At 35.8% G+C, this 13,368-nt stretch overlaps 1 protein-coding gene across 1 annotated transcript; it reads right to left on the bottom strand.

Moving 5' to 3' along the window:
• Positions 1 to 289: 289 nt before the first annotated feature.
• LOC107458744 (hypothetical protein At1g04090) lies at positions 290 to 2,554 on the bottom strand. The gene is made up of 2 exons (XM_021127823.2): positions 2,418 to 2,554; positions 290 to 2,237 (listed from the first exon to the last, which is right to left on the bottom strand). Exons 1-2 carry the CDS (start codon positions 2,506 to 2,508, stop codon positions 673 to 675), a joined length of 1,656 nt encoding a protein of 551 aa, XP_020983482.2. The 5' UTR covers positions 2,509 to 2,554; the 3' UTR covers positions 290 to 672.
• Positions 2,555 to 13,368: the final 10,814 nt, after the last annotated feature.

Genomic DNA, 13,368 nt, shown 5'->3' on the forward strand with positions numbered 1-13,368 from the left:
TTTCTGTTTTATTGTCTGAATTGAAGAGCAATAATAAAGGTGTATTGGATGAAGATATCTGATTGGACGTTTTGGATGTAGGATGTAGTCCTTTAAGCTTGTGTAATGCCAAACTACAACATAAGTTTACTGAGTTATGACTCATAATGCCGAGTTATTACGTCGAATTTGTATCGGTTGGATCAAGGTCATATATATTAACATACATATATGTTAACTCTAATGATATATATTATTATCGTACTATATTTATTACTAATATATTTATGTATTTTACATAATTTAATAATTTTAAAAAAATAATAACTTACATATCCATAATAGTTTAGATGTCAAACAATATGTTCTCCTGTTAGAAAGAATTAAATTTTGTATCATTTTAACTTAAATCACACTTTTCTTCATTAATAACCACACTTCTAATAATCACACTTTATTTTAACAATATGCCACTTTCATGCATGCTTATGGGTATCTTCTACTGCCTTTTTCATGAACAGAACTTGTAGTGTCCGCATATACGTGTTGCGACCCCTGCTTCTCGCTACCCACGACATGAAACTGACATGTTCTCGCCACCTACGAGATGTACTCATCACCACTCCCGCATCCAATTTCTATTAACCCCACTCACCTCCATAAATATAAAAAATAATTTCTGTATTTTTGCTTCTAACTTTCATCACCACCCCAATTGTTCTTAACCTTAGGCCCTGTTGGGCCTTCTTCTCCCAACAGCTCACTCGGCAAAATATCTTGAAGCTCTTTCAAAAGAGGGAACACTTTCTCCAATTTCTCCAACTCCTCTTTCACGTCATAGTTAATCTTAGGACCCCATTCCCTAAAGTAGTTCAACCATGGAGGTTCCACAACAATCTCTTTCTCCAAATACTCACCAGCAGCAACTATCTCATACCCTACTCCAAAATCCACAACCATGTTGCTCTTAGCAGTGTCATTTCTTATTCCAATGTCACCAGTACCTTGAAGAACAAGGCCAGCTTTTGGGTACAAAGCATGACCATTCAATGAAGAATAAGCCACTGGTTTGTTCCCATTTTGGAATTCAGCCATTGATGCATCCACCCATTGGCCTTTACTATGTTGTGAGAAGTAAATATTCCACAACCAGCCATTGAAGTTGCTTATTCTTAGTGTAACATGTTCCCAGTCCCCCACGTGTTCGCCGATTTTCCCCAATGGAACTTTGCCTATGAGTCCTAGTTTTGCAGTTCCAGGACCATTGAATGGGTAGAAAACCCACATTGCAAGGTCAGTGAATGTTCCACCAAACATTGGTTTCACATGAATGTAGGCTTGGCATGTTTTGAAATTACCCTTTTTGACCCTGTCATGATTGGTTTTGTCACTAGGAAGGTCTAACCAATAGGTCCCATCATTAGAACCAAGTTGTGGGAGGTTTGAGCCATTTGGTTCTATCGCCACAGGCTTTGATTCTTCACCTTTGTGGTATAGTAAGCCCCCATTTGAGAAAAACCAATCGGTGGAACAAGGTTGGTACTTTTCATCAGGGTGCAAGTACATTATTGGAGCATAAGCTTGAACTAATGCATTAATTTGGGGTAGATTAGGCATTGAAAAAGAGAAGTTGTTAATGTTGGAAGTTTTCAAACAAGAAAGAGGAATAGTGCTTGTTGTGGCAGCACCAACGTGGGCTAAGAAGGTTCCTACAAGAACACCTTGAGCTTTGATTCCTCTATTGGTTGGCCTAATGGAATGGACATTGAAACCTTTGTCATCTTCACTCTTTTGTGGTCCCCAAATCCATGAATATGTCTCACATTGCTCAGTGAAATCTGACCTCACACACATGATTTTGTCCAATGATGGCTTCTGGGGTGTGTTGGTAACAACATGTCCCAAGGCCTTGTATCCTTCAGGTGGTGCTGGTAACCAAACATAGCCATCTTTGTCTTGCTTGATCTTGGTGGAATTGCTGGTGTATACCAATGTGTAATCAATTGGTTTCTTTAATAATAATGCTCCTGTTGAAGAATCATCTTTTGCAACAAGAACAAAACCAAAGAAAGGCTTGCTGTTTGGTTGGCTGTATGATCCTAACATGAAGAACCCTTCTGGTATTCCTGTTGGCTCAAAGAATGTAGCTCCCAAATTGTCTGGTCCACCTTCTTGTGTTGTCCAAACCTTGTTGAATGTTGAAATTTGTGATACTTTTAAACCACCAAGATCAATGATTCCACTTGCAAATCCATCACCTACATATTCAATAATTCATATATTTATCATTAGGGAAATATTTGCATGACATTTAATATGTGCGTCAAAACTTATTCCTTAATGTAAATGACTATATATATTTCTAAGGCATATACAAGTATACGATAATTTTTCTCATAATATCAAAGATTCAATAAAAAAGGGTAGAAAGTATGCACCTTTTGGCCAAACTGGTATATTAGCTGGAAGCTTAAATGTGGTGTTAATGGGAAGAATTGTGTTATTGTTAGAACCAGCTATGTTCCCCATATTGTTGGAGCTTAATTTCTCAGAAGAAATAATAGATAGAGTAATGAGTATGGTGAATGTGAATAATTGGTAGTTGTGCATATATATATATATATATATAGAAAGAAGCAACAAATTATTTAAGAACTAAGAAGCATGCATATTCTTCTTATGAATAACGTGACGGTATTATAATCATTAAGAAAATATGTGAATGGAAGTGCAGTCGTGCAAGTTTACTTTTATGATATTATATACTAATTTCTAGGTTGGTTAGTTTACACTTCACACACACACATACACACGTAACGTATGTTACCTAAATTTCAAACTATATAGGGTATCACCATCAAGGTAATTTCTTCAATTATATGTGAATGCATGGAACTATATCTTTAATTTCTTGTTGCATTTGTCAGTTAAAAGTTATGTTATTTATGGTAGAAATTATAATGTATTTACAACTCATTTATTGTTGGATATAATGTAAATGTAGTTTAAAATTTATACTTCATCGGATAATAAATAAAATATGAAATTGTCACATATGCAACTAATATATCTACTGATAACATTTTCTTAGCCTAAACAACTTAACGCTGTTGTTTATTGGCTTAGCAAAGAAAGCAGATAATATTCACATTCATTACACTTGTGTCACCTAGTCACCTACCAAATTGGAAGAATATTACTCTTAGCTTTAGCTTTAATTAGTATTTCATTATTCAGAGTTATAAAAATACAATAATATTTCATGATCACAACATACAACCTACAAAAATATTCGTTATTATATTAGGAAGTGAAAAGCAATAACATAATAATGGGATCGAATGATAGCAACTCATCACTATTCATCATTGGACTGTATTATTAGTTTTATATTTAATTATATTTTTTTATTTTGATATCTCACTAATATTTGTTTAATTGTGTATCTCAGGATAATAATAATTATCACCATTAACGTTGTTAATCAAGGCATAATTTTAATTTAAAATCCATATAAACACAATGTCCCCACATGGTAATATTATATTTTATTTTATAGTTTCGTTTTACTTCGAAAAAGTTAATAGGTAAATATTTTCAAAATCGTTTTAAAATGAAAATATGCTTTCGTGGGAATAATATAAGATTTTCCCCTTTCTAGAATATAATCTGAACATATTACATCTCTTTTAGATAAAGTAAATATTTGGCATAGTAATAAATTACAAACTAGCTAGTTACATTTATATGAAAAGAATTAATACTTTCACTAAAATGATTTTTAGCATATTGAATTTTTTATATTTTATTTGGAGCTTTTGTAAATACTCTCCTGTGTCTAGAAAAGGATATAATGATTATAGTGATTTTATTACTTTCGTTATTCAATGGTCAATATGGCTTAATAAACTCAAGTTGAACACAAGGTTGCAAACCTAATAATGTAAAGGTATTCACTTCAATGAAAATGTTAAAACATCTTTTTTATAATTTTTTAAAGATAAATTTTATCCAATATTTTCTAAAATAAAAAATAAATTACTTTTTGTGATATGTCTAATTATTATTGGATAAATAAAATGAACTAATTTATCATAATTAATATTAACTCTTAATTTAATTTAAATTATGATAGTTAAAAATTTAATTTTAAATTATAGATATAGTATTAAATATGAATCATAAACTTCCTATAATTTTATTTTGCAATATCATGCACATAAAAATAATTATTAAAAACACCTTTTATTGATAATGACCAAAGATAAAAAAACTTATAAACTAATTGTTACTGATGTCAGTTAAATGTTGTATCTCATTTTGAAATTTTTATCACTATTTTTCGTCTTTATTTTGCTGTTGAATACTGGATAAATACTGAGTAAATACATTGACTAAGTTTAGGGAACTAGGAGAACGAAAAATATAAAATACTATAACATATTTTGCCTTGGTTACAAATAACCAAATTCAACGTACTTGTGATTTAATATTGTATTATTATCTTCCGCTTAGGATGAGCACGAGTCGCGAGTATCTAATTATCCGTTCGAATCCGAACCAAACTAATTAAATTAGTTTTAAAATTAATGAGTAATTAGATTCAATCTAAACTAAATTGGATAACTTTTTTTAATAATTGGTTCGGGTAACAGTTTTAAAGGTGCGAAACCCAAACCAATGCGTAGACCCGACCATATATTAATTAAATAAAAAAATAAAAATTAAAAAAATATATATGTCTTTTAATATGTTTAAATTTTAATGTCTTTACACTACAAGAGACACGGTAAATAGTGGCACTTTATTAGAGGCGGTTATGAAAACAGTTGCTATTTTTTTAATTTTGCAACGATTTTGTGGTCAATTTGAGAAAAGCCGCTAGATGTTCTAATTTGCTGTGGTTTTGGGGAGAATAGCCGCTATTTACTTTTTTTTTTCTTTTAGGGATTCGACCTCCTCCTCTTTCTCAAATATCTACCTCATTTTTTGACTTTTTCCCATCCAATTTACAACACACGGTTCTTTCCTCTCTAGCTTCCTTCACCGCCTTTGCTCCTTTCCCAAGTTCTCTCGTGTAGTCGCTCAAAAGCTAGCCCCTCTGTTTCTTCTACTTTGTCAAATCTGCTAACTATCTCCTCTGCGAAGTGTTGTGCGTGATTCGAATCTACTGCAGCTACACGAGCGTTCTACCACCGTCGCCTCTAACCTCCGTCGCCTCCACCGCTGCCCATCCAATTTACAACACACGGTTCTTTCCTCTCTAGCTTCCTTCACCGCCTTTGCTCCTTTCCCAAGTTCTCTCGTGTAGTCGCTCAAAAGCTAGCCCCTCTGTTTCTTCTACTTTGTCAAATCTGCTAATCATCTCCTCTGCGAAGTGTTGTGCGTGATTCGAATCTACTGCAGCTACACGAGCGTTCTACCACCGTCGCCTCTAACCTCCGTCGCCTCCACCGCTGCCCATCGCATATTTTTCTCCTTCACCCCCTTTTTTGGCTAGGTTTCAAGTTTTTACAAGAGGTGAAAGGCTCCTCACCCAATCCAAACCGTACTTCTGACCTAGATCTGCTCGTTGTTCATGCCTTCCTCTTTTGCTCTGCTCCTTTGCTTCTGGTTTGTTCTTTTTTATTTTAATTGTTCTGAATTTTTTGTTCACTCTGAATCTCTGAATCTAGTTGTAAGACCCAGAACTTTTAAAAAGTCTTATTATCATAAAGTCTCAAATTATATAGTTATTTATAGCCTTAATTTCAGAAATTATTTTATTAAAGAAAATTAAGGCAAGTTGTGATTTATTGAATTTGAGATAAGTTATGATTATTATCCAATTTTATAATTATTGGATTATTTTCTATATTTGAATTATAGAGTTGGTAGTTGTGAAATAATAAAGATTTCATATGATTTGGATTAAATAAGTAATATTTTAAATATTAGTACTGCTATTTTGGAATATGAAGAAATTAAGTATATTACTTCTAATTATTTGGTTGGGACATTTTATTGAAAATAATTTGTAAAAAAATTGATGAGCAAATAGTATTTTTATATATTATTATTGTTGGATTAGAAATTATTTCTAATTACTATATTATCCCTATTTTTAAGTAAAATTACTAAAATGCCCCTAACCCTAGTTTTCAGAAAAAGAAAACCCTAGCCCCCAAACCCATGCAGCCGCAGCTGCTGCTCCTCTTCCTTACCCTCATCATCACTCACCCACAAGCAAACCAAACACAAACACAAGTGAAACCCATAGCAGCGCCAAAATCAAAGAAGGAAAGGGAGAAGTGGGCTGACGGGAAGGGGGAAAAAGGGGAAGGAGGCCGTTGCCCAATCTACGCCACTGTTGCCCTCGCCGCGCCGTGCCGCCAGTGCCACGTCGCCGTGCTCCCACCACAATCCGACGCATCTTGCCTACGCCATCACTCGCGCCCATCGCCGTCGCAGGAGGAGCTAGCGTTGCTGTCGAACGGTCCTGAGCCACCGGAGCCGTCGCCTTGCCGTCATGCCTTGCCCCTGTTGCCGTGCGAACAGAGGAGAGCGAGGGACCTAGATAGAAGGGGCGAAGAACGAAGCCATCACTGGGGCCCTGGCCGCCGCTGCCAGAGGTGTGGAGGAAGGGAGAGCAGTCGCGCATCCAGCTGCGTCGCCACCGCACCTTGCCTCACCGCCGTTGACCTCTCCGCAGTCCACTGCCGTCGGATGAGTGAGAAGTGATGCAGGCTGGGTTTTTGTCACTATACTACTCCATTTCTACCTCTACCGTGCCCTGTTGAAGTTGTCAGAGCCTCTGCCATCATCGGGGTGGCTGTTCAGTTGATGCCGCTACTTGGGTCGCTGCGGTACGAGCCGCCTTTGACGGAGCTACTCTGTTCAGTGGTTTCGGCGAGTTTCGACACTGAGGTAAGGGTTTTACATGATATTTTCATTCTTTTAAATTCCGGGAAGATTGTTGAGACTGCGTGGTTGTACAGCTGCTATTATTAGAAATTCGGGCCGCTGCCATCGCTCAAAATTTAACAGAGCCGCTGCCGGGTTGACATGGAGCTACGACCGTTTCGTTTTGTTAATTCAGTGAGTATTCTGATTTTCGAAAGCCCTGCGTTAGTGTTCTATTCCGTGTAATAAAGTGTTTATGATGTTGACGGTTCTAGGGGTTAGAATTCAAGTTTACTTGTGGCGTTGAGGCTGTTTCTTCTATTGAGGAAAGTCCCGGATGAGCTCGCTTCCGTAAATATTCACCAGTGAGGGTGATGGATATGGATCATGATTATGATCAAGTTTATGATGAGTATAACTCGAGTTGGGGATGAACGACATTGGGACAGTCCAATGGTTAGCTACCAGGACTTGTCGGGTTGGCTCTATAACCGACAGATGATATCATCAGCCACTAGGAACAGGCATGCATCATATGCATCTTTGTGACCTTGTTTGGGTGTGCATATTGTACTTGGTTTGCTTATGTGATTACTTGTGATTAACTGCTAATTGCCCTACTTGCTGTAACTATTTGTTTGTGCTTGAACCTTCCTACTTGTGTTTGCAACTGAAACTCTGTTGGACTGTGGTGATTGGTTGTCGATTGGATTTGTTTGGGCCTAGGGCCGTGGTTGAAATGAGATGGGTCGATGGTCGGTTTTGGTTTTATGTGTTTTCGGTTTGGAAAGATATGAAAGGCTATTTTGGTTAAGTATAGATAAATCTTTTTGAAAGTCTTTTTGATGTTTTGAGAATTGAACGGTTCCTCTTTCAGAAAAGATTTCCGACTTTACTTTTATTGCAAACTGTTGTTTTTTGAAAAAAGGCATAAGACGGTTATTAATCACTGGTACGGTTTATCTTCATGTATCCTATTACAGTAATTTCCAAAAACCCTCTACTGAGAACCCTCTCGAGGATGATGTTCTCACCCCCCTACATTTTTCCCCTTTCAGGATATGGGCGCTGAAGTCACGAAGAGTTTATTTAATTGTTGTTGTGATGCTCTGTATTGTTTTAGTTATGTTTTATTGTACCCTTGCCTTTATCTTGATATATTCTGTAAGAGGGATAGGAATTGTATTGGTTAATGCTTGTAATATTATATATATGGATGTTTAGTATTAAATAGTATAAGTGTCGTCGTAATGTCTAGCTATCAGAGTCGCGTAGCCGGAAGCGTGAGCTTTGGTAGTTAGGGTGTTACACTAGTCTTGCTCTTGGTTTTTGCACTAATTTGATTGCTTTGCTTCAAAAAAGAAGAAGATAAAGCTCAATAGAGAATCTATCTAGCATTTTTCATTCAATATCTAAACCAAGTTTCAATTTGCAGTGTTAGAATAATTTTTACAAGTATTTCCTACTAAAGTTTCAATTTGCTGATATGCCGTCCACCAGCGGGTCACGCATTCTCGAAGGATACCTGTCACTGTTCAACGCAACTGCCGTAAAGAGGGCAAAGGAGCTTGGCGCCATTGTTGTTGGAAAGACCAATCAAGATGAATTCGGTATGGGTAGCACCACTGAAGGTTCTGCATTTCAGGTTCTTCAATTTTCTTTAATGTTTAATTTCAAGTATTTGCGATTCTGTTATTTCTAGAACTAGCTTATAGTTAATTTCGTGCTGAGCATACTTAATTATATTGTATTGTATTGCATTGCATTTTGTTTTAATTGTGCAGATTGAAGTCTATGTCTGTTCTTTCTATTTTTCAATTTGGGTGAAATGAATTGTGTAACTTTTTCTCAACAATTTTATTTTAAGTTTCATTTTGAGATAGTGAGTGTAAACTTCACTGGAGATAGAAATTAAGCTCAATTTTATTGTTGAGGTTTCCGAATTGAGAGATCTTTAGATACTATGCACCTGCTACATGGTTTTAAAACCATGGTTGCATTGCTAGTACTCATGGATGTGGTGTAATTTGGCTAAGCTTTATGAGGTATGGATGAGGAAACCTTTGTAGGAACCTCATGACACTGCCATTGGTCATTGTCCGCTTACATGACTATACCAACATTAATGTATAACACCATGATGCTTGGTTTTATTTCGGTTGGCTGCTGTTGCTGCACTGTGTGTGCAATACGAAGCTGATTTCAGACCAAACATGAGCATTGTAGTCAAAGCTTTGCAACCTTTATTGAATGGACGACCTGGCCCTGCTGGTGATACACCAAAATAAACTGTCTATATCTCTTTGTACCTCTATCTGTGAGTATGTGCACATTTGCTTGCAAAATATAAGAAAAAGACTGGTTCAGAAGCTGGTGGTAAATTTCTCGAACAACAAATATGGTTCCCATTGTTTACACTGCATTCATTTTGTTCATAATCCATGAGGGTTTTTTGAGGTATACCTGCTTCTTTTATTTATTTATTTATTTATTTTGTTGCTTGTTTACATACCTTTTTTAAGTGTCCCTTTTTGTGAATTATTGCCTTCTTACTTGAAACTCTTGGGGAATTGCAAAACAGAAATGAGAATGTGCAGAGTAAATAGGCATAGCATGTCATTGCCGTATTTATTCTTCGGAAAAGAAAGTGAGAATGGGCAAATTGTAACAGCCCAAACCATCCGTTAGCACGATATTGTCCGCTTTGGCACACAAGGCCTCACGGTTTTGCCTTTGACGATAGGGATAATAGCCGAAGCCCCCCCACACTCACTCGTCAAATGCGTCATGCTAGGAAGAGGTATCCACACCCTTATAAGGCATGCTTCGTTTTCCTACTCAACCGATGTGGGCCTTACAATCCACCCCCCTAAGGGAGCCTAGCGCCCTCGCTAGCACATCGATCCGGGTTCTGGCTCTGATACTATCTGTAACAGCCCAGACCACCCGCTAGCATGATATTGTCTGCTTTGGCACACAAGGCCTCACAGTTTCGCCTTTGACAATAGGGATGATAGCCGAAACTCCCCACACTCACTCGTCAAAACGCATCATACTAGGAAGAGGTATCCACACCCTTATAAGGCATGCTTCGTTCCCCTCCCCAACCGATGTGGGCCTTACACAAATCCTATTCTTGTAAATTAATTCTTCAACTTTTTTTAAAGCATCTCTATGTGAATTTCTCTCTTCATCAAGATGAGAGCCAGCCAGCCTTTTGTGAGTTCCATTGTTGTGCTTGAATGATATTGTGAGCTTCTCCCTCTAGCAGAAAAAACTGGGTGGATATTTTTGAGATCCGTGATGCAAATAATTTTACATGAACCCGGGTAAAGGCTTCTAGGTCCTCCGATCTCCATATTTAAGTGTGCTCTCATAAGAACTATCACCTCAGTTCGTCGTGTTGTGTTATTCCCTTGTTTTCCTGTGGACTTGATTGAGAGTTGAATTTATTTTCATCTAGCTAAGGAAACTTCAGCTTGAACTAGGAGGCAAAAATGGCATTCTAAAAGCTATGAAATTAGAATGGACTGTTAGTTTAGCTCATAGTCACTGTCCTAGTTGATGAATTGGCAAGTGAGCAAGCACAAAAGGCTTAAATATGTTTTTTACTATCAAATATTTCTATGCTAGGCAAAAGAGAAAACAGAAAAGTTGCATGAAAGTATTGAAAATGAGGTAAAGTAAAAAATATCCCGTTGGCTTCTTCTGCTGATTTATATGTTCTTCCAGCTCACTGTGACATTTTCCCTTTTCATAACTATTTTTAGGTTGCAGCAGCTTAGAGTAAGCAACCAAATCAATTATTTCAAGAAGAGAGCAAGGAGGATAATCTTTGCCATTCAAAAAGGAAGAGAGTTTCCAAATCTCAATGTAACTACTATGACCATAATTTATGCATGTATATGTACAAAAATTAGCCTATACCCATTTAAATAGGCCTTTCTCTCATGCAGCTGCTGCATCTGCTGTTGCTAAACAAGTAACATCCAAAGAAAAGATTGAGAATCGGAGGTATGAGTTTAACTTTGCCTTTTACAGGAGTATTGTCTGAGTTGGACTATCAATTGCTGCAAAACAAGTTATCTTATATGGTCCCTTGAATATGCAAATATAGGTATTCTTTGAGAAAGGAGTCTGTGAATTTTAATGCTGAGAAACTTGAACCAGTTGAAGACAATTTCTCTAAAGAAATCAAACATGATGACTTGCATCTACAAGAAACTATGGCAAATGAAAATGAACGAACATCACTTGGATCCAATGTTAACCAAGAACAAGCTAGAGAAGATACTTCATGTAATGCTGCTCAACTTAACTCGGCTATGTTCTCATTTGATTTAATCAATTCCTTATTTATATTATTTCATGCAGCTTTAGGACCAACTAACTCTGAACAAGTTAATGCCAAAAAGAATATCGAAAAGAAAAGGTATATACTACTTTATGAAGTTAGATCACCTTGCTTTTGACCAGAAATTTATCTTTAACTTATTATGATATTACTGAATCCAGAGGATCAGAGTTTCTGAGTATTCAGACGGTCTTTTTTGTAAACTTATACTTCAAGTAATTAGTATTAGTCTTGTCTAGCTCTACTGTGATGTATGGTAGTACTTGAAATATGTTCATTGCTTATATATAGTTTAAATGCAGCCATCATCAATTCATCATCATGGAATTATCTGTATAATTTAGATTTGCTAGTGCCTACTCTTTTTCTAATTAGTGTTACACTTCGTGTATTGTATTATTGAATCCTTTGATCTCTTTGGATAATTGTAATAAAAATCAGTTGAACCTGTCTCTAATTTCTTCTGCCAATTGTTTGATAGATGGATCCCCTTGATGGTTGCTCGTTCATGGAATAGAAACTGGCTTGAGGACATCTTAAAAGAACTTCCATCAGAGAACTTAAATGTTCTTCCTTTACCATATCTCTCTCTTCCACTAATGAGCATTGTCAAAATTGCTTGGTATATGTTCATATAACTATCCTAACTAAACTAAGGAGATTTAACCAATATAGACATGTTTATTTTACATGTACATTTCTCAGAGCAAACATTAGTCTTGAGAATACTGCAAAAGTTTAACATTAAATTTTATCCACTTGATTGTGTTAAGCTACTTATCTATGCCTCAAACTTTGTATATTCTATGGCTTACCAATACTAACCTACCTTTCTTTGGTGTTTATGCATAATAAAGAATGTGGAATATTATAATAGAGAAAAATAGTCTAAATTATTGTAAGTAATCAGTTTTTTTATAAGCCCATGTATGAAATTGCGGCGGTTCAAAACCGTTGCATTTTTTTAAAAAGCACTACATAAATTTGCAGCAGTTTTAAAACCGCTGCAATTTTTTTTAAAAATTCACTGACCAAATAGCGGCGGTTTTGCAATCGCCACAAAATCAATTATCTAACTTGCAGCGGTTGTGCCAGCGGTTCGTTGGAACCGCCGCAAAATCAAATCCCACCCCCTAATAGACGACGCTTATGGAACCGCTGGAATTTAGTTTTGCGGCCAAATCCCTAAATAAACTGCCGCTATTCAACGTGTCTCTTGTAGTGTTAGTATTTAATATATTTGGATTTTGATGTGTTTAGTTTTTAATGTATTTGTTGTTTAACATGTTTGGATTATTTCTATTAATATTACATGTTTATTGTACTTACATAATTTTTAAAATAAAAATTTCATTTTTTTATTAATTTTTATTTCACTGGGTACCCAATTACTCAAACCGAATCAATCCATTTTTAATCAGTTTGATTTGGTTTAGATACACACAAAAAACTACAAATTCAAACCAAATTGAACCAATTATAATTCACTTAATTCGGTTGTAATTTCACCTTAAATCCAAACTAACTCAATCCGTGCTCATCCCTACTTCCACTGATAATCACAAGGAATAGCAAATTTTAGTCCTATATAATTACTCTTCATCATAATTATAAAATAGAATTTTCTAATAATTTTAATAAATTGAAAAACAGATATACTTTAATTTTTTTGGTGACAGTTATACTTCTTTAAATAAAAGTAATATTTTTATAATATATTAAAATTAAATCCTACACAAACACTATTTAATAGTCAAAATACAATATTTTTATACGAGAACAATTATAAAATCATTGGAGTAACCATCTTAATGTAAAAGCATCGTTGGAATATGCTTTCTAGGCGATATGAGAGTATTTAAATTCCATTACACGATATGATAATTGTTCATACCCTGGCCCAATACAAAGGCCCAGGTCCAATCAAAAGGCCTAATCTAAAGGATTAGAGCCTAGCTAAGTACCGGCCTTCACATAAGAAGTCGGTATCAACCACGACTTGGTCAGAAGAGGTCGGATGAGAGATTAGCTGGCAGATAAACACTCATTCAAATGAGTAACCGCCCCTAAAATCTCTCTAACCACCTCACAAAGCCATATCTTAACCTCCCCAAGATAATAGGGACGGTTACCACCCTAAAGATACGGCACTA

Source organism: Arachis duranensis, chromosome 7, assembly GCF_000817695.3.
Source record: "Arachis duranensis cultivar V14167 chromosome 7, aradu.V14167.gnm2.J7QH, whole genome shotgun sequence".
In the NCBI taxonomy this organism is placed as follows: domain Eukaryota; kingdom Viridiplantae; phylum Streptophyta; class Magnoliopsida; order Fabales; family Fabaceae; genus Arachis; species Arachis duranensis.

Coding starts and splice junctions, on each gene's coding strand:
- LOC107458744 (XM_021127823.2), bottom strand. CDS start 2,508: ATGGGGAACATAGCTGGTTCTAACAATAACACAATTCTTCCCATTAAC. Junction 2,238..2,417: donor TATACCAGTTTGGCCAAAAG/GTGCATACTTTC, acceptor TTGAATATGTAG/GTGATGGATTTGCAAGTGGA.